The 22,396-nt window shown below is 35.4% G+C and overlaps 2 protein-coding genes across 3 annotated transcripts in view; both read left to right on the top strand.

Moving 5' to 3' along the window:
• Positions 1-22,396, top strand: part of LOC141541384 (olfactory receptor 6N1-like) — a 97,008-nt gene that overhangs the window by 50,475 nt on the left and 24,137 nt on the right. For both annotated transcript variants that reach the window (XM_074265523.1, XM_074265522.1), the window contains one exon: positions 6,304-6,377. In XM_074265523.1, coding sequence (XP_074121624.1) covers positions 6,306-6,377 — 72 coding nt within the window. In that variant the 5' untranslated portion in view covers positions 6,304-6,305. The remainder of the gene's footprint in view (positions 1-6,303; positions 6,378-22,396) is intronic.
• LOC141541382 (olfactory receptor 6N2) lies at positions 12,553-14,516 on the top strand. The gene has a single exon (XM_074265519.1). It carries the CDS (start codon positions 12,642-12,644, stop codon positions 13,593-13,595), a length of 954 nt encoding a protein of 317 aa, XP_074121620.1. The 5' UTR covers positions 12,553-12,641; the 3' UTR covers positions 13,596-14,516.

Here is a 22,396-nt window from a genome sequence, read left to right as displayed (position 1 = left end):
GAATTTATTGGTAGAGGAAGTTTTTTTATAGGCAATTCCCCCATATCAATAAAATGACAAGTGTGGTCCAACATTCCAAGTCCTCCATAATGAAACATCTCAACAATTCTCTAAAAATCAACTTCTATGCTTTCCTTAATATTCAGATCAAGGACTAACTCCTCTATAAAGTTTTCCTTTTCTATTCATTCTCCTTAGAACATGTAACATATATGACATATTGCCTATGTGGCCTCTTATAATAACTCAACTGGATTATAGACCCTCACCATTTTATGAGGCCTTCATGGCCACTTAATAGAGGAGAGACTATAAAAACAGAGGGAGACATTTCATGTTCTTTTTTTTTTTATTAATTATTATTAATTATAATTAATTTATTAATTATTATGTTATTAATTATGTCTATGATTTGCTGTTTTACCCAATCATTCTTTAGTATAAGATTATTTAGTTTCCAATTATTTTTTGGTCTATTTTCCCCTGGCTTTTTATTAAATGTTATTTTGATTGCATTATGGTCTGAAAAGGATGCATTTACTATTTCTGCTTTACTGCATTTGATTTTAAGGTTTTTATGCCCTAGTATATGATCAATTTTTGTATAGGTTCCATGAACTGCTGAGAAGAAAGTATATTCCTTTATGTCTCCATTTAGCTTTCGCCAAAGATCTATCATATCAAACTTTTCTAGTATTCTATTTACCTCTTTGACTTCTTTCTTATTTATTTTGTGGTTTGATTTATCTAATTCTGAGAGTGCAAGGTTGAGATCTCCCGCTATTATAGTTTTGCTATCTATTTCCTCTTGCAGCTCTCTTAATTTCTCTTTTAAGAATTTAGATGCTGCACCATTTGGTGCATACATGTTTAATATTGATACTGCTTCACTATTGATGCTACCCTTTAGCAGGATATAATGCCCTTCCTTATCTCTTTTAATTAGATCAATTTTTGTTTTTGCTTGATCTGAGATGAGGATGGCTACTCCTGCTTTTTTGGTTTTGCCTGAAGCATAATAGATTCTGCTCCACCCTTTTACTTTTAGTTTGAATGTCTCATCCTGTTTCAGGTGTGTTTCCTGTAAACAACATATAGTAGGATTCTGACTTTCAATCCAGTCTGCTAACTGCTTCCTCTTTATGAGGCAGTTTGCCCCATTCACATTTATGGTTAGAAGGACTAATTCTATATTGCTTGCCATCCTATTAACCCCTGCTTATGCTTTTCCCCTTTCCTTCCCTTTTACCCTCCTATCCAGTATTAAACTGGTAAACACCACTTGCTTTTCACAGCCCTCCCTTTTTAGGATCCCTCCCCCACCTTAAAGATCCTCCCCTTATTTTACCCCTTTTCCTCGAAATTACTGTATTCCCTTCCCCTTAGCTTACTCCTTCCCTTTCACTTTTCAATGAAGTGGAAGAAGTTTCACCATAAATCGAATATGTCTATTGATACACGCTATGTTCATCTCCCTCCTTTCTTTCTCTCAGATATAATAGGTTACCTTTGCCTCTTCATGAGATGTAGTACCACCACTTTATACTTTTTTATGATATAATCTCCTTTCCACCTCTAGTTTCTAAGACAAATTGTACATATGTTCTTTACATATTTTTTTGACAGAAGTATAGTTCTCAAGATTTCTTTTTACCTTTTTTTATAAGTCTCTTGAGTTCTGTATTTGAAGATCAAACCTCTTATGTAGGTCTGGTTTTTTCATCAAAAATAGATGGAATTCATTTATTTCGTTAAATGTCCATCTTCTTCCCTGGAAAACGATGCTCATTCTTGCTGGGTAAGTTATTCTTGGCTGCATACCAAGTTCCTTAGCCTTTCGGAATATCATGTTCCAGGCCCTGCGTTCTTTTAATGTGGACGCTGCTAGATCCTGTGTTATCCTTATTGTGGATCCTCCATATCTGAATTGTTTTTTTCTAGCAGCTTCCAATATCTTTTCCTTTGTCTGATGGTTCTTGAACTTGGCCACTATATTTCTTGGCGTTTTGATTTTAGGGTCCCTTTCAGTAGGTGATCGATGAATTTTCTCAATGTCTATTTTACCCTCTGTTTCCAAAACGTCTGGGCAGTTCTCTTTGATAATTTCCTCGAAAATGGTGTCCAAGCTCTTTTTTTCCTCCCATTTTTCAGGGAGTCCGATTATTCTCAAATTGTCTCTCCTGGATCTGTTTTCCAGGTCTGTTGTCTTTCTGGTAAGGTACTTGACAGTCTTTTCAATTGTTTCATTTCTCTGGTTTTGCTTGACTCCCTCTTGGTTTCTCCTTGAGTCATTCATTTCTACTTGTTCCAGTCTAATTTTCAATGATGTATTTTCTTCACTCACTTTTTTTATATCTCTTTGTAATTGTCCAATTGAGTTTTTATCTTCTATGGAATTTTTTTCCATTTTATCCATTTTATTTTTTAGAGAGCTGATTTCTTTTTCCAGCTCTCTAATCCTGTTTTCCTTGGAGTTGTTTACCTTTTCCAGCTCACTAATCCTGTTTTCCTTGGAGTTGTTTACCTTTTCCAGCTCACTAATCTTGTTTCTCAATGATTTGATTTCTTTATCCATTCTGTCTTTGAATGCATGGGATGACTTCTCCAGGCTCTCTTGCCAAGCTTCCCTTTCCTTTTCCCATTTGTCTTCCAGATCTCTTGTGAGAGCCTTTTTGATTTCCTCTATGAGGTTCTTTTGTATTGAGGAGCAGCTTATATCCCTCCCAGGGGATACATCTGGGGACATTCTGTTCCTAGTCTCCTCAGAATTTGAAGTCTGCTCCCTCTCCACACAGAAGCTATCAATGGTTAGAGCCCTTTTGAATTTTTTGTTCATTTTGTCAGAGTAGGAATCAAAGAAAACAAACTGACAAGAGAAACAATTGGTCTGTTTTGCGGGGGATAGGGCTGGATGTTATTAATGGGCTTCCTCTACAGACTGGGGGTAGGGCAGCAGAGAGCCACTAACAGAACAGCAATGACTGTACTGAGTCTGCGCTCTGAGGCTCTGAGAACGCACCGAGTCAGTCCAGGTGGGGGTTGGGGGTGGCCGGGCTCTGAGAGACGCTGGCTTTCTGGGGTTTTAATCTTCACCTCCGGTGTTTACACCCTCTCTGCTGCTCCTGACTTGCTGCCAAGACGGAGCATCCACACTGGGGCAAAAGCCCTTTCGCAGAAACGGCAGAGATCACACCCCTCCCCCTCCGGTCTGAGCTGTGTGAGCTGCCTGTCTTGCTCTGGCTGTCTGCCCTCAGTCTGCGCCCAGTCTGATTGACCCTCCCCCGAACAAACACAGACCTTTTCTGGCGACTTTCAAGGATGTCTTCTCTTGGTGATAATTTGTGGATTTCTTTCTGGGTCAAGCATTAAGTCAGAGGCTTGTCATGAAGTAAGTTCTGAGAGAAAACGAGGAGCTCAAGCAGCTGTCTGCCTCCACGCCGCCATCTTGGCCGGAAGTCTCCCAGTTCATACCGACATTTCATGTTCTCCAGGGCTTGCTTGCTTAGGTCTCTTTTAAATGAGTTGTCATGTTATGTATATGTATTGGGCACCAATGACTAAGAAAGCAGTGTCCCACTTTCTTGGCCCTACTATTGTTGTTTGATGCAATAGAAAAAGATTCAGGGATGAGATGACTCAATGCAGTACTTTGAGACATCTAGAGTGGCAATGAGAAGAACTAATGAAATGATGGTGGTAGGAAAATTTCATTTTATGCATATGGTGAGAAATTGTCAGATTGAAATTGTTTTACTTCTTTCATTTTTAGGTATCTTCATTATCCCTATCTACATTAGGCACAGACCTATCCCAAAGAAAGGAACACATTTTGTACTTACCCTTGGGATGGCTGAGTGCCATGATGGATAGAGTTTTGGACCTTGAGTTCAAATCAAGTCTCAAATATTTTTTAGTCTTTTACCAAGTGACTTTGACAAAGTAACTTAACTTCTCTTTGTCTTAATTTCTTCGTTTGCAAAATGGGAATAATTATGACATCTAAGTCTTAGAATTGTGAAGCTAAAATGAGATATTTGCAAAACACTTTGCAAAATTTTTAGCACTACATAGATACTAATTACTCTTATTAAGCTACCATAATTCTCATAATCCCCATGACACACACATCAACAGAGGAAAGGTGGTCTATGATTCCAAAATTCCCTTCTTGGAAATGATGCTTACCAAGCTCTGGAGAGCCTTGTCTCTACTCTATTTTTACACTCATTCCCTAGGGTTTTCTCTTGTGTTTGTGTATCCCTATGTGACCCAAGGGAGTCAAATTAGACTCAGAGGATTTTTATCAGTAGTTTATTTGAATTGGAGAAGGGAAAAGGTTTTTAGCCAGAGCCTAGATGCAGAATGTACAAGCAACATGAGACAACGCAAAGATGAATAATGGCACATGGGTTAGTATGTGGGTTCTGTATCTCAGAATAATCCTGAAAAAGTAAGGATGCAGGATTGGAGGACAGAAAGCAGAAAACAAAGCAAAGAGCAGGAAGCAGGAAATATAGAGAAGATGTTCAAGAGGCAAGACTGGGAATCAGAAAGCAGATTATAGCATAGTTTAAAAAATAGAAAGAATTGGCTAGAGAACAATTGCATTTAGTTGAGAACTCTTTGGAGGACCAGCCTCAGATAAAACTTTGAAAGAGGAATAGGAGAGATAGTAGCAGTATAGTGAAAATGGGAGTCAGAATGAATGAGAGTCAGGCTCTACCAATAACTTGTAGATTCACATTGTAACTATGGGCAATTTTCTTTTCTCTGGGTCCCACATTCCACATCAGTAACATGGGAAAGAATTTGTTGATGTCTAGTTTTATTAAGGTCAAAATCATTTCATGTTAGATGTAGAGATCTTATATACATTCTAGTATAACTTTCCTCCCATTTTACAGAGGATGCAATTACTTTTCAGAGAGGTTAGGAGATTTAACAAAAGTCACCATGGTAACTAGTAGAAGAGGCTTTGTTTAAGTTTGTCTGATACACAGATCATTGTTCTTCCCATAGTAGATCCCCTATTTTGCTTGCAAATAAGGTCAAGTTTGATACTATATATCATGGTTGATAGAGAGTGAGTTGGAAACTGGATGCTAAACCAAGCCATCCATTTGGTCATCTTTATTATTATTATTATTATTATTATTATTAACATATGCTTATGATAAGTGAAGGAAAGGAAGAATTAAAAATGAAGGGTATTGAATGAAAAACCCATAGAGCCTCAAATCATAAAGACACATTTCTTGAACTGTGTGATACTGGGCAAATCAGTTTTCCTCTCCAAGACTTAGTTTTCCCACCTTTAAATAGGAATAGGTATATTATCTATCTCACTTAGAAATACAAGCTGCTATTACTGTGGCAGAGAAAAAATAATGGTACCATGGAACAGACATGGATAATTGAGAGGAAGATTTGGTTTAGAATGAATGTCAATGGGTTCTATTTAGTGAAAGTTGAACTTGAAAATTCATGGAATGTTGGATTAAAAATATAAATCAGCAAGTATTTGTGAACATATTAGAGAGTTTGTTATTTTGGTCTTAAGCTAGGGTAAGAAGTAAAGCTAGATATAAGATGATATCAGTGCTGATTTTATGACTCATGCATAGTTTTTATTCTCCTTCACCCATTGACAGTGGTGACCAGTTACTTATAACCATGGTATTTGCCTCTTTGTAACTTTGATGGAATTAAACTAATTGTCACAACAGAACATAGAAACATAGCAGAATACCTAGAAAAAGTAGCTTGAAATGTGAAAAGGGATCTTTATTTGGATTTAAAGGATCTGAATTTCAATCCTGACTCTATAATTTACTACCTATGTGATCAGAAGTGATCAGTCACTTCATCATTCTGATTTTCTTTCTCTTCATCTGCAAAGTAATGGAGTTGGTCTAGATAACTAATGGGATCCAAGTTCTATGCTCTCATCCTATAACTAGAGTGTCAGTATCAAGTAAGAGCTAAAGAAAGGGAAGAGGAAAGAGTGGAATTATCTTTTCATGACATACAGAATACCCACTCTTTTCTAACATGAACCACCAGTATGTAATGTAACTCACAAATCATTCCATGACACTGGACAAGTCATTTAACTTCTTTGCCTAATTTCCCTTCAATGGAAAAATAATAATAAAATAATCTACCTTCCAGAGTAGTTGTGAGGATCAAGTGACATATTTATTAAAATTTTATTTAAAAAAAACATTTAGGACAGTAAGTAGCATATAGTAGATTCTACAAAAATGCTTGATTCTTTCCTTCACTGCTTTTTTTGTATTATAGGTATGAAGTGTCCTTCCTCTACTATGATAATGAAATCTATGCTTAAAAAAACAGTTAAAGTTCTACACGCAAAGGTAGGCTAATCACTTGGATATGGTTTAAAGTGGGTTCTTTTCCAAGTATTGTTTATTGATTGGATAGTTACCAAAGTCCTTTTCCAAATTAACATTATGAGTAATTCTTTGTGTTAACTTCTCCCTCTCACCTTTAACCTTCCTATCTCTCCTTTCAGGGTAACAAGATGTAAAAGGACACTTAAACCCTGCTTAATTGTCATTGGATATACATTAAATGTACTAGGATATACATTAAATTAACATGTACTAGGCTGTTCAAGGAGAGACCAGGAAATGCGAAGAGCTTAAGACTGCATTCTTGCCTTTGAAGTTCTGAATTAACCAACAAATTAAGTATTATTGCCAAATGAAAGCTTTAGGAGTTTAGAGGATAAGGAGATCTTAGTGGCCTGGAAAAGGAAAAGGAGGCTTTTCAGAGAAGATGGAGATTGAGGTATATGTAGAATTCAACAAAGTAGAGGATGAATAAAGGGACATTTCTGTCAGGGATAAGAATATTGAACTTATTCAATTATAATAGGAATACATTTGTATTCATTCCTCTATCCCAATAATAGGAAGTTAGATCAAATTCTGCCTCAGATCCTTGCTGGCTTTAAGATCTTGGATGAATCATTTAATTTCCCTTCAGACTTAATTGTCAAATGGTATATTAGTAGCATCTATCTCACAAGATATTATTAAGAGGATGGCTGAAATAATATAATGCTTTGCACATCTTACAGAGCACTACCTAAATATTAGTTGTTATTATTATTAATAACACAGCAAAGGCATAGCTAGGGGAATGTTCAATGCAGTTGGTAGACCAGTTTGGCTGTGTTGAAGGGTATGAGTAGAGTTAGAAGTGCATGACAACATAAGCAAAATTATGGAAGTTTTCTCTTTACTTCCCTTTATTCCATCCATATATCATAGCTGACTTGACAGTTCTATCAATTTCAAAATCTTATTTCTTCCCTCAAGCATTTGGAAAATTAGTCGGGCCAACAGCTCCAGGTCTCTGTTATACAGGTATATGGCAGAGACATTGATCTCTGAGGAGGAGACAAACACTTCAGGTGCTCACCTCCATTCTATTTGTAAACTACTGGTCTGAAGCATCAAATGTGTCCAAATCACTTTAATATTTTCCAGATTTAATTTAGTTAGCTGGGGTCATCAAAGAGACATTAATATCAACATTTTGGATGTAAACTATTTTAACCACAATTCAGCTATGAGAGCAATAAAAAAAAATTTCTTAGACAAATGAGTATTTTGGCAGATAAGCCATCATTACACTGAGATGATTGATTTCATGGTCTCTTGAGGAAGTTGTGAAATCAGGGGAAACAGCCCATGCTCTTCATTTAAAGCTAATAAGCAACATTTTTATAACACTTTAATGTTTATATAAGCACTAAATAAATATTCCATGTTACTCTCACAACAATCCTGGAAGGTAAATGTTATTTTCATTTTATAGTTGAAAGAGCAGAGGCAAACAGAGGTTGTGACTTGCTCAGGTTCATATAAATATTAAGCGTTTGATGCTGAATTTGAACTCAGTACTTCCTTACTCTAGGTGGGATATTCTAAACTTGTATGGTATAAAATTCCAATGTAGTACCTATATAGACAGCAAAATATGGCTTTAATCATGGAATGAGTTTGTTTTCCAAGGATTAACTGAGCAGGAAACAAAGAAAATTTCCATGTAAATTGATAATATTGATTTTAGGTGCTCCCTGATAAAGGATGATGATAACAACCACTGTAGATTATCAGACTTAGAAGGATTCTCAGAAGTTATGTGGTCTGATCTATTCTTGAACTAGAATTTTCCTCTAAAATTGGACTGGCAATCATCCATTCTTCTTGGAGAGTGGCAGTGGGTGAGAAAAAAGGCAGGTTGGCAAGTAAGAAGGAAGGAAAGAAAGAAGTAAGGCAGGCAGGAAGGAAAAAAGGCATGAAGGAAAGTAGGAAGGAAGGAAGGAAGGAAGGAAGGAAGGAAGGAAGGAAGGAAGGAAGGAAGGAAGAGAGGAAAGGAGGGAGGGGGAGAAAGGAGAGAGGGCAAAGAAAAGTGGAAAAAGCATTTAAGTATTATTAAGTAACAATAGATCGTTCCATGCATGATGGCAAAAATTTTACAAATATTATTTCATTTGATCCTCACCACCTTGGAAAATCAGTGCAATTATTATTTCCATTTTACAATTAAGAAAACCAAGGCAAACAAATTTATGAGACTTGGCTATGGTTACACAGCTAACCATATCTCAGACTAGATTTGAATTCAACTCTTCCTTTATCTGCACTAGATAGCTCCCTGTAAATCTGCCACCCAAGAGGCCTATTCCACTTTGGATGGCTCCAACTATTGTTGTTTCTTAAATTATATTTTAAATGGTAATTTATAGGTATTTTTAACATCTCATCTTTATTTTTAAATACACCTATCCTCCCTTCCCTGTACAATTAGCCATACATTGTAACAAATGATAAAAGTTGACCATCTGTGTGATATTTTGTATTCATAATCTATCACCTCTGTCAAAAAGGGAGGAAGTCACCTCATCTTGTCTCTTCTTCTGGGGCTAATCCTATTCATTACTTTTATACAGTGTTTATTTCCCTTTCTTATTGTAGCTACTTTGATTTTATTCATGTGAAAAGTCTTTTAATTTCATATAATTGAAACTATTTTACCTTTTGGGGCTATCTCTAGCCCTTGTTTGGTTAAAAATGTTCCTCTATGCATAGATGTAAAAAGGATTTGATTTGACTCTCATATAAATTGTTGCAATATGTTCTTTAATATTTGGTTGCATTTAAATTTTAAGTTTATAAGTACAAAGTTTTCCTATGACAGTACTAGCTGTGTGATCCTAAAAGGGTTACTTCACATTTCAGTAGACTGTAAGTAATGTACATTCATAATTGAAGGAAATACTAAATTCAATCAGAAGTGAAGGAAAATAAAGGTGTAAGTTTTTTTTTTCCTCCATCCAAGTTTATGGACTTTCTCTGTAGATTGATAACATTTTTTTTCACAATTAAGTTCTTCAGAACTGTCTTGGATTATTGTATTGCTGAAAAAAGCTAAATCATTCACAATTGATCATGATATAGTATTAGTGTTACTATATATAGCTTTCTGGTTCTGATTCACTTCACTTTGCCTCAGTTTATGTAAGACTTTTTAGGTTTTTCTAAAATTATCCTGCTCATTATTTCTTATAATAAAATAATATTACAGCCATATATTACGTGTTCAGACATCTCTCAATTGATGAACATCCTCCTCAATTTCCAATTCTTTGCTACCACAGAAAGAGCTACTATGAATATTTTTGTACAAATAAGTATTTACCTTTTTATTTGATATTTTTGGGACACAGATTTAATATTATCACTGAGTCAAAATTATGCACAGTTTTATTACCCTTTGGGCACAGTTTCAAATTGTACCCCAGAACAGTTGTATTAGCTTACAACTTTGCCAAAAGTGTATCGTGTTCCAATTTTCCTACATCCTTTAAAACATTTGTCATTTCCTTTTTTTTTTTTTTTTTTTTTTTTGTCCTATTAGTTAGGGTGATGGGTAGAAGAAAGTATCTCAGAGTACTTTTAATTTGCATTTTTCTAATCAAAAGTGATTTGAAACATTTTTTTCATATGACTAGAGATGTTTTTAGTTTTTTTTTTCTGAAAACTGCTATTCATATCCTTCAAACTATTTGTCAATTGAGAAATTACTTACTTATATTCTTATAAAACTGACTTAGTTCTTGAAATATTTAAGAAGGAGGCCTTTATCAGAGACACTTGTAAAATCCCCTCTTCCCTTGCTTTCTGTTTTCATTCTAATCTTGGTGGCATTAGTTTTTTTTTTTTTTTAATGTAAATCCTTTTAATTTTAATATATTAAAAAGTATTTTTTTTTTGCATCTTGTAACACTCTGTATCTCTTGTTTGGTACTAAATTCTTCTCTTATCCATATCTCTGACAGGCAAACTTTCTATGAACCCTTAATTTGACCAAAGTATCACCCTTCATATCTGAATCATGTATGTATTTTGACTTTATCTTGATATATACTGTAAAATTTTGTTCTATACTGAGTTTCTGCCATATTGTTTTCCCAGTTTTCCCAGCAGTTTTTTGTCCGACAATGAGTTCTTTTCCCAAAAGTTTGTGTCATTAGATTTATCAAATACTAAATAATCGTATTGTGTATTTAATTTATTCCACTGTTTCACTCTCTTATTTCTTAACCATAATCAGATTGTTTTCATGATTAATTTTTTGTAATACAGTCTGAGGTCTGTTATAACTAAATAACTTTTCTTTACATGTGTTGTTCCCATGATATTTTTGATCATTTGTTCTTCCAAATGAATTTTGTTATTGTTTTTAATAGCTAAATGATTTTTTGGTAGTTTGGCTGGTATGGCACTGAATAATTAAGCTAATTAGGTAGAATTTTAATTTTATCATATTGGTTCAGCCTAACCAAGAGAAATTCTTATTTTTAATTATTTAGATCTGATTGTACAAAAAGTGTTTTGTAATTGGGTTCATGAAGCTCCTGGATTTGTCTTGATAAGTAGATATGAGTATTTTGCAATGTTTACAATTATTTTAAATGGCATTTCTTTCTATCCCTTGCTGATGGACTTTGTTGGCAATATATGCTAATGCTGATGATTTATTTTAATTGCAAACTTGCTAAAGTTGTTAACTAGGTTGAGTAACTTCTTAGTTGATTTTCTAGGATTGTTCAAGAGTATCATCAGGTCACTTGCAAAGAGTGATGGTTTTGTTTTCTCTTTAGCTATTCTAATTTTTTTCAATTTCTTTTTTTTTCTCTTATTGCTGTAGTTTGCATTTTTACTACAATATTTAGGCATGGTCATGAAAATGATGTCCTTTCTTCATGCTTGATCTTATTAGAAAGGCTTCTAGCTTATCTCCATTACACACAACACTTAGTGATTTTTAGATAGATACTATTCATCAATTTTTAAAAAATAAATTTAATTCTATGCTCTCTAAGGCTTTTTAATAAGAATGGATATTGCACTTTTTCTTCATCTATGGATAGAATCATTTGTTTTGATTTCTTTACTAATATGGTCAATTATACTGATAGTTTTCCTAATATTTAACCAGGAATACATTCCTGGTATAAATCCCACCTGGTGATAGTAGAATTAACTATTATTTAAAAGTTTGGTAGAATTCAGTTTCGAATCCATCAGACTATGAGACTTTTTTTCCTTTTTTTTCTTTTTTTAAGTTTCCATTTTGACTATTGTCTGCTTCCCTACCCATCAAAAAATTGATAAAAGAAAATGCAATTTTAAATGTAAAATCAAATGGTATGTTATGAAATGTAACTAGATAGATATTGAGTTAGTCTACTAGTTCATCTATGTTAGTGAAGCAATGTGGAAAGATATCAACTGAACTAGGTTCCGTATTGAACTGGAAAAGAGCAAATTGTGCAGCACTTTCAACAATCCAAGTTACCTAAGGGCACAAAAAGTCTGTCAATTTATATATCTATCTTCTTATATGCCTCATCTTAGCTAAGCTGTCTGCCTCTACTTCTTCCTTCCTTCCTTCCTTTTTCCTTTCTTTTTCCTTCCTTCCTTCCTTCCTTCCTTCCTTCCTTCCTTCCTTCCTTCCTTCCTTCCTTCCTTCCTTCCTTCCTTCCTTCCTTCCTTCCTTCCTTCCTTCCTTCCTTCCTTCCTTTCTTTCTTTCTTTCTTTCTTTCTTTCTTTCTTTCTTTCTTTCTTTCTTTCTTTCTTTCTTTCTTTCTTTCTTTCTTTCTTTCTTTCTTTCTTTCTTTCTTTCTTTCTTTCTTTCCTTCTTTCTTTCTTTCCTTCTTTCTTTCTTTCCTTCTTTCTTTCTTTCTTCCTCTCTCTCTCTCTTTCTTTCTTCCCTTTCCTTTTTATTTTCTATTCATTGGATTCAAGCTGCATGGAAAATTAGGGTAAACATGAAGCAAGATTGATATATATCTGTAATGTCAAAAAAAGAATTAATTAAACACAGAAGGAATTAATTTAAGGTGGGAACTTGGATTTTATTCCTTTAATAGAGATAAGATTACTAGGCTTATCAGGTGTGAACTGGAGAAAGCCAGAGAGCATTTTGGTAATAGAGTGAAGGAAAGTCACAGAAGACTTTCCAGAAAATGGTGTTTTCTTAGCACTGTCAACTCAAAATCTTTCTCATTGATTCTTTTCATTACAGGAACCTAGCTCTTCATGGAACAATATAACCATACAACAGTGACTGAATTTGTTCTCCTTGGTTTCCCCAATGTAGATGACATCCAGATTTGGCTCTTTACTTTGTTGTTGGTTGCCTACCTCTTTACTATTTTTGGCAATTTGCTCATTTTCCTGGTCATTCGACTTGATTCTGCGCTTCACACCCCCATGTATCACTTTGTCAGTGTCCTTTCCTTTTTGGAGTTATGGTATACAGCCACTACAATCCCCAAGATGCTGGCCAACTTACTTAGTGAGACAAAGACCATTTCCTTTGCAGGTTGCCTCTTGCAGACCTACTTCTTCCATTCCCTTGGGGCCTCTGAGTGCTATCTCCTCACAGCCATGGCCTATGACAGATACTTGGCTATCTGCAGACCCCTTCACTACCCAGCAATCATGACTCCAGCACTCTGTGCCAAGATGGCTGCAAGTTGTTGGACTTGTGGCTTCCTATGTCCCATCTCTGAAGTTATCCTGGTCTCCAGGCTCCCATTCTGTGGCTACAATGAGATACAGCATATCTTCTGTGACTTTCCACCCCTGCTGAGCCTGGCTTGCAAGGACACATCCACCAATGTGGTGGTGGATTTTGCCATCAATAGCTTTATTATCATTATCACCTTCCTTTTTATCATGGCATCTTATGGACGAATCATTGGGGCTGTGCTGAAGATCAAGACAGCATCAGGGCGGAAAAAAGCTTTCTCTACCTGTGCTTCCCACCTCATAGTGGTTCTAATTTTTTTTGGTAGCATCATCTTTATGTATGTACGATTGAAAAAGAGCTATTCACTGACACTTGACCGGACCTTGGCTGTTGTCTACTCTGTGCTAACACCATTGGTCAACCCTATAATCTATAGCCTCCGCAACAAAGAGATCATGAAAGCCATTAAGAGAACTATCCTCCAGCAGGGAGGACCAGCCAGCCCTGCCCATCCTTAGTTTTTATTACTGATTTCATCTTGGCCTGGTCCAACTGATTGCTGACTTCATGCAGGTCTCACCTACCACTGGTCCCACCCATTAGTGACCATACCTAGGTTTCAGGTTTCCAATATGTACCCCTGACTCCAGAATGGAGATCACCTGAGATCTTAAGGATCTGTAGTCACCCATATGAACTGGTCAAACTCCCTGAACTTTTGTCTATGTGGCTAAATTCTAGACAATGTTCATATTCATTAGAAAAGTACATTCTCTCATGAAACTGCTGAAATAGAAAATTGTGTGGCTAGAAATAAGAATTTCTGATCATGTGACCAACTATTGGAAAACTTAGATTTCTCTGCCCTGTACTCATACCAGTAGCACTCATAATTGACTATTCTCAGTTTCCACTCCTCTTTTCTTTGTCATTCCACACTACCCCTACTATGGAGGAAGATGTAAATTCAACTCTAAAGTTGTTTTTCTGACTTCTGTACCAGTACTGGTGACTAATTTCAATGGTCAAATAAAGGATGTGAGGAGATTATAGCACCCTTGACTCTTGCCCTGCATTTCTTCCTTCTGTTCCTTCTCTGTCTCCCTATTTCTGTCTCTGCTTGTCTGCCTGCCTGATTCTCTGTCTCTCTGTCTCTCTCTTTCTCTCTCCCTATCTCTGTATGTGTGTCTTTGTATTTTTCTCTCTCTCCCTCCCTTTCATCTTCTGTTTTCCCCCATCACATGGAGTATATAGCTCTGGCATTATCCATGTATTTGCATCACTGTGTTCTAACTTTTTTTGTCTTTTTCATTATCTTTATGTTTCAACTATATTTCTGATCATAACTCTTCTTTCTTTTTTATATTTTTGTCCTAAAACCTGATAGGGGAGCATCCCATGCCCCTATACATGTATAACCCCTTGAAACTGATGCATGAAAAGAAAAATTTCAAGGTGATTCTTGTCACAGCTTTGTTTTGAGCTTTCTTTGCGACTTATGGAAGGCTCATATTGAGTCACAGTTTTCTGTGGCTGAACACAAAGTGCCTCTCTGCCTTTTTCTCAAGTATCACATGTGAAAAAGTTATTACTGTCTTCTTTCCAATCTACTTTGGGAAATTATTGAGCAAGAAATATAATGCAGTTTCATCTTTATAAACCTAAGAGGGATGCTTCCAAGGGAATCCCCATTATGACATGGTCACTCAGGGAAAAAATATATTATTATATAATATAAGTTATATTATATTATATTATTATTTCACATATGGTTGGGGAATATGTGCAGCTTAGACTCACACATAGACTTCTAGGAAAGAGTCAGAGCTTGAAGTAAAAGAGTCACAAATTACATCTCTCCAGACCAAAGCTGACTGCTAACATAAATAGCCAGAGTGGGACAAGGCAACTTAACTATTGCTCTAAATTTGTGGTCAACTAAAAAAAAAAACATACTTGGATGGCAATTGTTTTTTGATATCTTCCAGGAGCTTTCAGTTTTTCCATCATTTAAAATATTCAATTTACTTAGAACATGGGGCTCTAAGAATATACTGCCTGTGCATCCTTGGGTAACTTTCTGAAACTACTATAGGCTTCATGGCCTTTCATCATCTGTATTTCCCCCATATCCATTTGACCCATTGCACTTGAATTTTACCTGTATTCCCCTCTCCTGCCTCTGAGTTAAGAGATCTTTGGAGCTGCAAGTGGAATTCATTAATGTCTCATCCAAATAGCCTGATCTCTTTTGTCCAGGGCCAGTGTTGGAAGAGATGCAAAAATTAGTTAAAACACAGTATCTACTCTCACATACCTTATAGTTTTGTGGGGAAAGACTACATGTGGTTACAAATGTATATTCATTCCCTTGTATTTAATGGACCCATTAAAGAATAACATTTAGCTGGTACTCTCAATGGTAATAGGGAAATTACAAAGAAGGGAGGATTTAGGATTTAAGTTCATGAGTTAAGCTTTAGATTTGTTGAATTTAAAATATCTATCATATATCCAGTTTGAGATATCCAATAGGCCGTGAGAGATGTAAGACTAGAAGTCAGTTGAGTGTTAAGAGTTGGATAAGTAGATTTTAAAATTATCAACATAGCAATGATAATTGGATTCATAGGCAAAGATGAGGTCATCAAGTGAAATAGTATAGAAAGAAAAAAAAGACTCAAGAGAGAACTTATCGGAATAGTCATAGGAAGAGCATGAAAGTATAGTAAAGAAGCCTTAAAGAAAAGGGTCAGGAAGATAAAAGGAGAAGTGTAAAAGAGGAGTGAGATAAAAGAACATGCAAAAGAGAATATTAAGGAGAAGAAAGTGATTAACACAGTCAAAGGATGAGGATAAGAAAAGTCATTAAAATTTTCAATAATAATTTTGAAGGGGAGTCAGGTCAGTATTGAAGTCAGACTGAAGAGCTAAAAATAGCAAGAAGAAAGCAAGTGGAAATACCTATTGAAGAAGACTTTCTCAAAGAGTTTAGCCAGAAAAAAAATAAGATACATATGAGGCAATCAATGACAAGGGCTGATGGATCAAGTGGAATTTTTTTTTAAGACAGGGAGAGAAATAGGCATTCTTTTAGACAGCAAAGTAACATGCAATAGATAGGGAAAGGTTGAAGAAAAATGAAAAAGTAGGAATAATAGTGGGGAAATAGAGGGAAAAAGTGGGGAAGACAGAATAAGATAGGATCAACATATGTAGAGGGATTTGTTTTGGCAAGAAGAGTGGCCAGAGATATATATAGAGAGACAAAGAGACAAAAAGAGATAGAGAGATAGAGAAACAGGGGGAGAGAGAGAGAAAGGTACACACACAAAGACAGAGAGAAACAGAGAGAGGGTGAAAATTAAGAGTGACATAAGACATTTGGATAATATTATTTGAGGAGAAGGGAGAAGAGGAAGCTCTTGGCTGATGGTTCAATTTTTTTCAGTGAAATCTGAAGCAAGGATCTTACATGAGAGGGTGGGGAGAAGGGAAACTATAAAGTTTGAAGAAGATAAAAAGGTTTGGAAGAGAAGCTGTGGAAACTGGGACACTGAGTCATTTAGGAAGGTATAAAAGGGTTGCTTTGAGACAGTGAGGGCCCATTGAGATGACATAACATAAATTTGTAGTGGATCCAGTCAGCATAATGTTCTGATTTTCCCTAGCTCTATCTGGCAGTATGTAAGTAGAATTTAAGGCAGTGATGTTCTGTTTCAGACATGTTGAGTTTAAATGCTTATAGGACATCCAGTTAGATGTTCAAAAGGTAGTTGGTATGAGACAAGCTCAGGAGAGAGACAAGGAGTGACTATGTAGATCTGGGAATCATCTATGTAGAGATAAGAATCAAACCCATAGACTTTGATAAGATCACTAAATTAGGTAATACAAAGTAAGGGTTCTTAATCTAGGGTCTGTGAAGTGTTGGGTGGTTTTCTAGGCAAAAAATTATATCTGTATTTCAGTATAATTTACTTCCTTGCCAACCTATGTATTTTATTTGAAGTATTTTGTCAGTGAATCAGCAAGTGTCTATTAAGCACCTCCTATATGCCAGGTACTAAACTAACCACTGGAGATATAAAGAAAGGTAAAAGACATTCTCTGCTCTTAAAAGGCAATTTATGGGGGAGACAACTATATATATATATATATATATATATATATATATATATATATATATGTATGTGTGTGTGTGTGTATATATGTATATATATATATGTGTGTGTGTGTGTGTATATATATCTATATATATACATATATAGATATATATATATGGAAGATGTTTATATGTATAATAGATATATAAGTAAGATGTATAGATAATATATATAATACACACATATATATACATATACACTTATGCTTATATATGTAGCACATATTTTATTTTTATTTAGGCTAAATTGGAGATAATTAACAGAAGGAAAGCATTCACATTAGGTGGGACTGGAAATGTTATTCTTAGGAAGGAAATCTTAGATTTCATCAGACCACCAAAAAGCTCATGACACTAATTCCTTGGGTAAGAGAAGAGGTTCCACAATCTTGGGGCACCATCCATGGTAAAGGTCTGGATTTTCACTTGAAGAAAAAGAAATCTAAGATTCTGATTTTCTATTTGGGTTTCTAGCCTAATACTATAATCTAAATGATAGGGAATCCCCTTGGAAAGAAGGAGAAATAGGGAGGGAATAAACATTTATATAGTATCTATTAGGTATTAGGCAGTGGTACTTTATACAAATATTATCCCCTTATAAATTGATCACAACTTTGGAAGGTATGTATTATTATATTAGTGCTATTGTTGCTGCTGTTTTGTCCTTTGTCCCATGACATCAGGAAAGTAATGCTATGAAATGCAAATGAATTTGATTTAAGTAAGAGAGAGCTGTGTAAGGTCATCTGCCACATTTTCCCCTCCAGAGTCATTTGGGTCCAGTGACAAGATACAGTCAAAAGAACTGGAGATGGCCCTGGATGAAATGGGAGACATTTGCCTTTTTAAGCTAAAGTCTTCAACAGGTCTCAGTTTGACTGATGTTGCACCCATTCCCTGATTAAAATCAGGCAGCAATTGAGGTAAAAAGGCTCCTCTGCTGTCTAATTAAAAAAAAAATCTAAATAAATAAATCTGGGAAGGGAAGATCCTAATGGTTTCTGGTTAAAGAAGAAATGATTTTTATTTAGATTCAATCTGAGTAAATAAGGATCAAATGGGATTGGCCTAAGATCTAAGCAGTGGTACTTTATACAAATATTATCTCCCCATATATTTATCATTACAACAACTTTGGAAAATAAGTACTATTATTTCCATTTTGCAGTTAAGGAACCTGAGACAAATGAGATTATAAGAACTTAAAAAGCTAGAAAATACTGAGGACAGATTCAAAATCAAGTCTTCTAAATTCCAGACCCACTGCTCTACCCATTGCACCAAATGCTGAACTTGGTTTTGCAAAGGATGTCACTCCTCACAAACTAATGATACCCACATTCTTCTCCAGTAACTTACATGTCTTATATATCTTATATAGCATATTAAGGGCTTAGATTCTTTCTCAGAGGGATGAAATTGTGATGCCCTTCAAATAAGATTTAAGCTATTCAAATAACTACAGTAGAAATAGAAGGCAATATTGGAATTTTCTTCCTTGGTATCATGACTTAGTCCTTGCCTGCTCCTCCAGTTTCTAGGCCACATACTTAGTGTTCTTCTTTACAAGAAGCTGACACTATATTACCTTCTCTAGAAGACTAGATCCTGGAAATCTCCAGGAATTTGACATTGACCAAAAAAAAATCTCTTCTCATTTTTCTAGAAGCCTGGGTTATGTGAGCCTATCCTTATTTGAGGCATGTAATTGAAAGATCCCACCATTGTTGCTTCTGGCTAATTCTCTAGATTTTCATGGGTAAAACACATGCAAATAACATACTTTTGACCCAGTACAACTAAGACTGATATTAGGCACTTTTTGGGAGAAATTTATATGAATATATTTCTCCAAAATGCAAATTAAGACAACTCTGAGATACCACTACACACCTATCAGATTGGCTAAGATGACAGGAAAAAATAATGATAAATGTTGGAGGGGATGGGGGAAAACTGGGACACTGATGCATTGTTGGTGGAGTTGTGAACGAATCCAACCATTCTGGAGAGCAATCTGGAATTATGCCCCAAAAGTTATCAAACTGTGCATACCCTTTGAACCATCAGTGTTACTATTGGGCTTATATCCCAAGCAAATACTAAAGAAGGGAAAGGGACCTGTATGTGTCAAAATGTTTGTGGCAGCCCTTTTTGTAGTAGCTAGAAACTGGAAAATGAATGGATGCCCATCAATTGGAGAATGGTTGGGTAAATTATGATATACGAATGTTATAGAATATTATAGTTCTGTAAGAAATGACCAGCAGGATGAATACAGAGAGGCTTGGAGAGACTTACATTAACTGATGCTGAGTGAAATGAGCAGAGCCAGGAGATCATTATACACTTCAACTGCAGTACTGTATGAGGATATATTCTGATGGAAGTGGATATCTTCAACAAAGAGAAGATCTAATACAGTTCCAATTGATCAATAATGGACAGAATCAGCTATATCCAGCTATATCTATATATTTAACATGTATAAGACTACCTGCCATCTAGGGGAGGGAATGGAGGGAAGGAGGGGAAAATTCGGAACAGAAGTGAGTGCAAGGGATAATGATGTAAAAAAATTACCCTTGCATATGTATTGTAAAAAAAGTTATACTTATAAAATTAATTAAAAATAAAAAAAAAAACATTTAGATCATTCCCCTCTGGAAAAAAAAAGAATATATTTCTTTAGCTGTTCTCCATAATTCTACAAATTAACATTTCTCTTGAAACCTCCAAAAAAGCAAAAAAGAGTAGAAGTGGCCCCTATTCATCAGACTGAATAGATTAAAATAGATCCACTATGAAAGCTACAATTAAATCATCCCCAGGAGACTGAAATTCTATTGTTCATCTTCAGTGAAATATGATTGATTGGCAAGTACTGAGAACCAGAAGATATTCTCAGTCATATCAATGAAATATCAGTGGGATAGTCCACAGATTCAATAAAGGAATATTCACTTCCCTTAACAAATCAAGTTGATTAGTTTCCCTCTGCATGTATTATAGTCTCCTGGGGATGATTTAATTGTAGCTTCCATAGCGGATCTTTTTGACTTTAAGGGCTCTCTGTAGATAAGGTGGATTCTAGGGAGGATTCATCCTCTTGACTTCTAACAACCCTGTCTTTCCCTCCTCCCCCACAATACTCCAGTGATTTTCCAGTAATGATCTCAAAAACTTTGGGTTATAAAGGGACTTCTGGAGTTGAGATATGAAGAGTGCTGAATAAGAAAGATAGTTATCTATCCTCTGGTATCTGGACTTCTACTTCATGGTCTCTCAAAGCAGCCCACTACTGAAGTCCGGGGTAAGTAGTTCGCTAGTCAGTCAATCACTTACACTCTATTTTTATCAAGTCCTTATCAGTCCTCCATTTTTGATCTGTATCCTATTGGCATTATCAGGAAACTATAGAAAGAGAAAAAGCCCAATATTCTAATGCAGCAACAGATTATAAGCTAGTGGTCCAGTTCCAGAGGAATAGTATCTCAAAAGATTATAGTTGTGTTTGACAAATGATAGATAATAGTGTAGATTGGAGCAAAAGACTCTGGATTTAGCATCAAGAGATGTATTTACATCTTAATTAAGTTGGAGATGTGACCATGTGTAACCTCAGTTTCTTCATCTGTAAATGGGAATAACATTTGGTGGTTAGACAGAAATTATTTTAAAAATCATAAAGAGCTATATAACTGTGAGCTATTATTATATGGAAAGTACAATGACATAGAGGTTAGGAGCCCTGGATTCTGTCCCTGGTTCTAGAACTTCCTGAACTTTACCTAGTTACTTCCTGTTTCTGTAGTTCCAGTTTCCTCATCTGACAAATTAAAGGATTGGATTAGAGATGGTCTCTAAGGTTCCTCCCAGTCCTATAAGTCTATGAATCCATGACTAAATACTTATGAGATCTGTAGTAATAAAAGCTTAATAAATGTTTGTTGACATAAAATGCAATAAATACAAGAAGTCTTATAGTAGAAGAGCATGAAACAGAGTTCAAAACATGCAAGAGAAAAGAGGAAATATGATGGTTCCTTGGTTGAGATTAATAAACCATTGTTGTTCCCTTATGCCTGACTCTTTGTGACTCCTTTGAGTTTTCTTGGCAAAGATCCTGGAGCAGTTTGCCATTTTCTTCTCCAGCTCATTTCACTGATGAGAACACTGAGGGAAATAGGGTTAAGTGATTTGCCCAGGGTAACATAGCTAGCAAGTATCTGAGACCAGTTTTAAATTCAGATGTAAGGGAAAATTTCTTGACAATTGGAGGTGTTAAAAATGTAGACTGGGTTGCATCAGAAGGTAATAGGTTGGTCCCTTATTACTAGACATCGAGTGGGGATGATATAATTTTTTATCATGGATACCAAAGAGGAAATTCTTATCTAGGAAAAGATTGTACTGTATTACCCTTGAGTCTGAGATGCTATGATTCTGGAATTCAAGAATATCACTGTGTGTTAATTGGGACCCATGGAAAGTTTTTGAAGAGAATAATGATTACAAATATATATTAGGAAGGATGTAGAGGTAGCTGGTGCACAATGAATTGGAAAAAGAAGAAATTAGAAATAGTAAGATTGGTTGGAATTCTTTTTTTCAATAGAATCAAAGAAGCTTTGAGGATATTTCATCCAATACACAATCAAATAAGAATACTTTCTGCAACATCCCAATGAGTAGTCATGTACCCTTTACTTAAAGAAGTTTAAAGAAAGGGAACCCAATACTTTTTAAGACTGCATTCTAGGATTTCAGGCTTTGCAGAGATCCCAAGGGTTATTTAGTCCAAACTATATCTGGAAAAGAATTTGCTCTTCAATATTTGTGACAAGAGGTCACTTGGATACCATTTGAGAGGGATCCCACCACCTCCCAAAACAACATAATCATTTTTAATATCCATAATTATTAAGAAGTTTTGTGTCCCTAAATTAAGGCATTAAAACTTGAAATTTGGTTCCTCGTGACTTTTTTTCAGTATATTGTGCCTTTTGGAATCTGCAGAATTCTAATTCCCTTCACATGTCAGACCTTCAAATATTTGAAGATAATTATCATATTCTCCCTCCCCTGTCTTTTCTTCAGACTAAACATCCCTAGTTTCTTTAATCAATTCTCATAGGCACGGATCTAAGA

The sequence above is a fragment of the Sminthopsis crassicaudata genome, chromosome 4 (genome assembly GCF_048593235.1).
Source record: "Sminthopsis crassicaudata isolate SCR6 chromosome 4, ASM4859323v1, whole genome shotgun sequence".
NCBI lineage: Eukaryota > Metazoa > Chordata > Mammalia > Dasyuromorphia > Dasyuridae > Sminthopsis > Sminthopsis crassicaudata.
The sequence above is the reverse complement of the archived record's forward strand: the minus strand, read 5'-3'. Positions and strand labels throughout refer to the sequence as shown.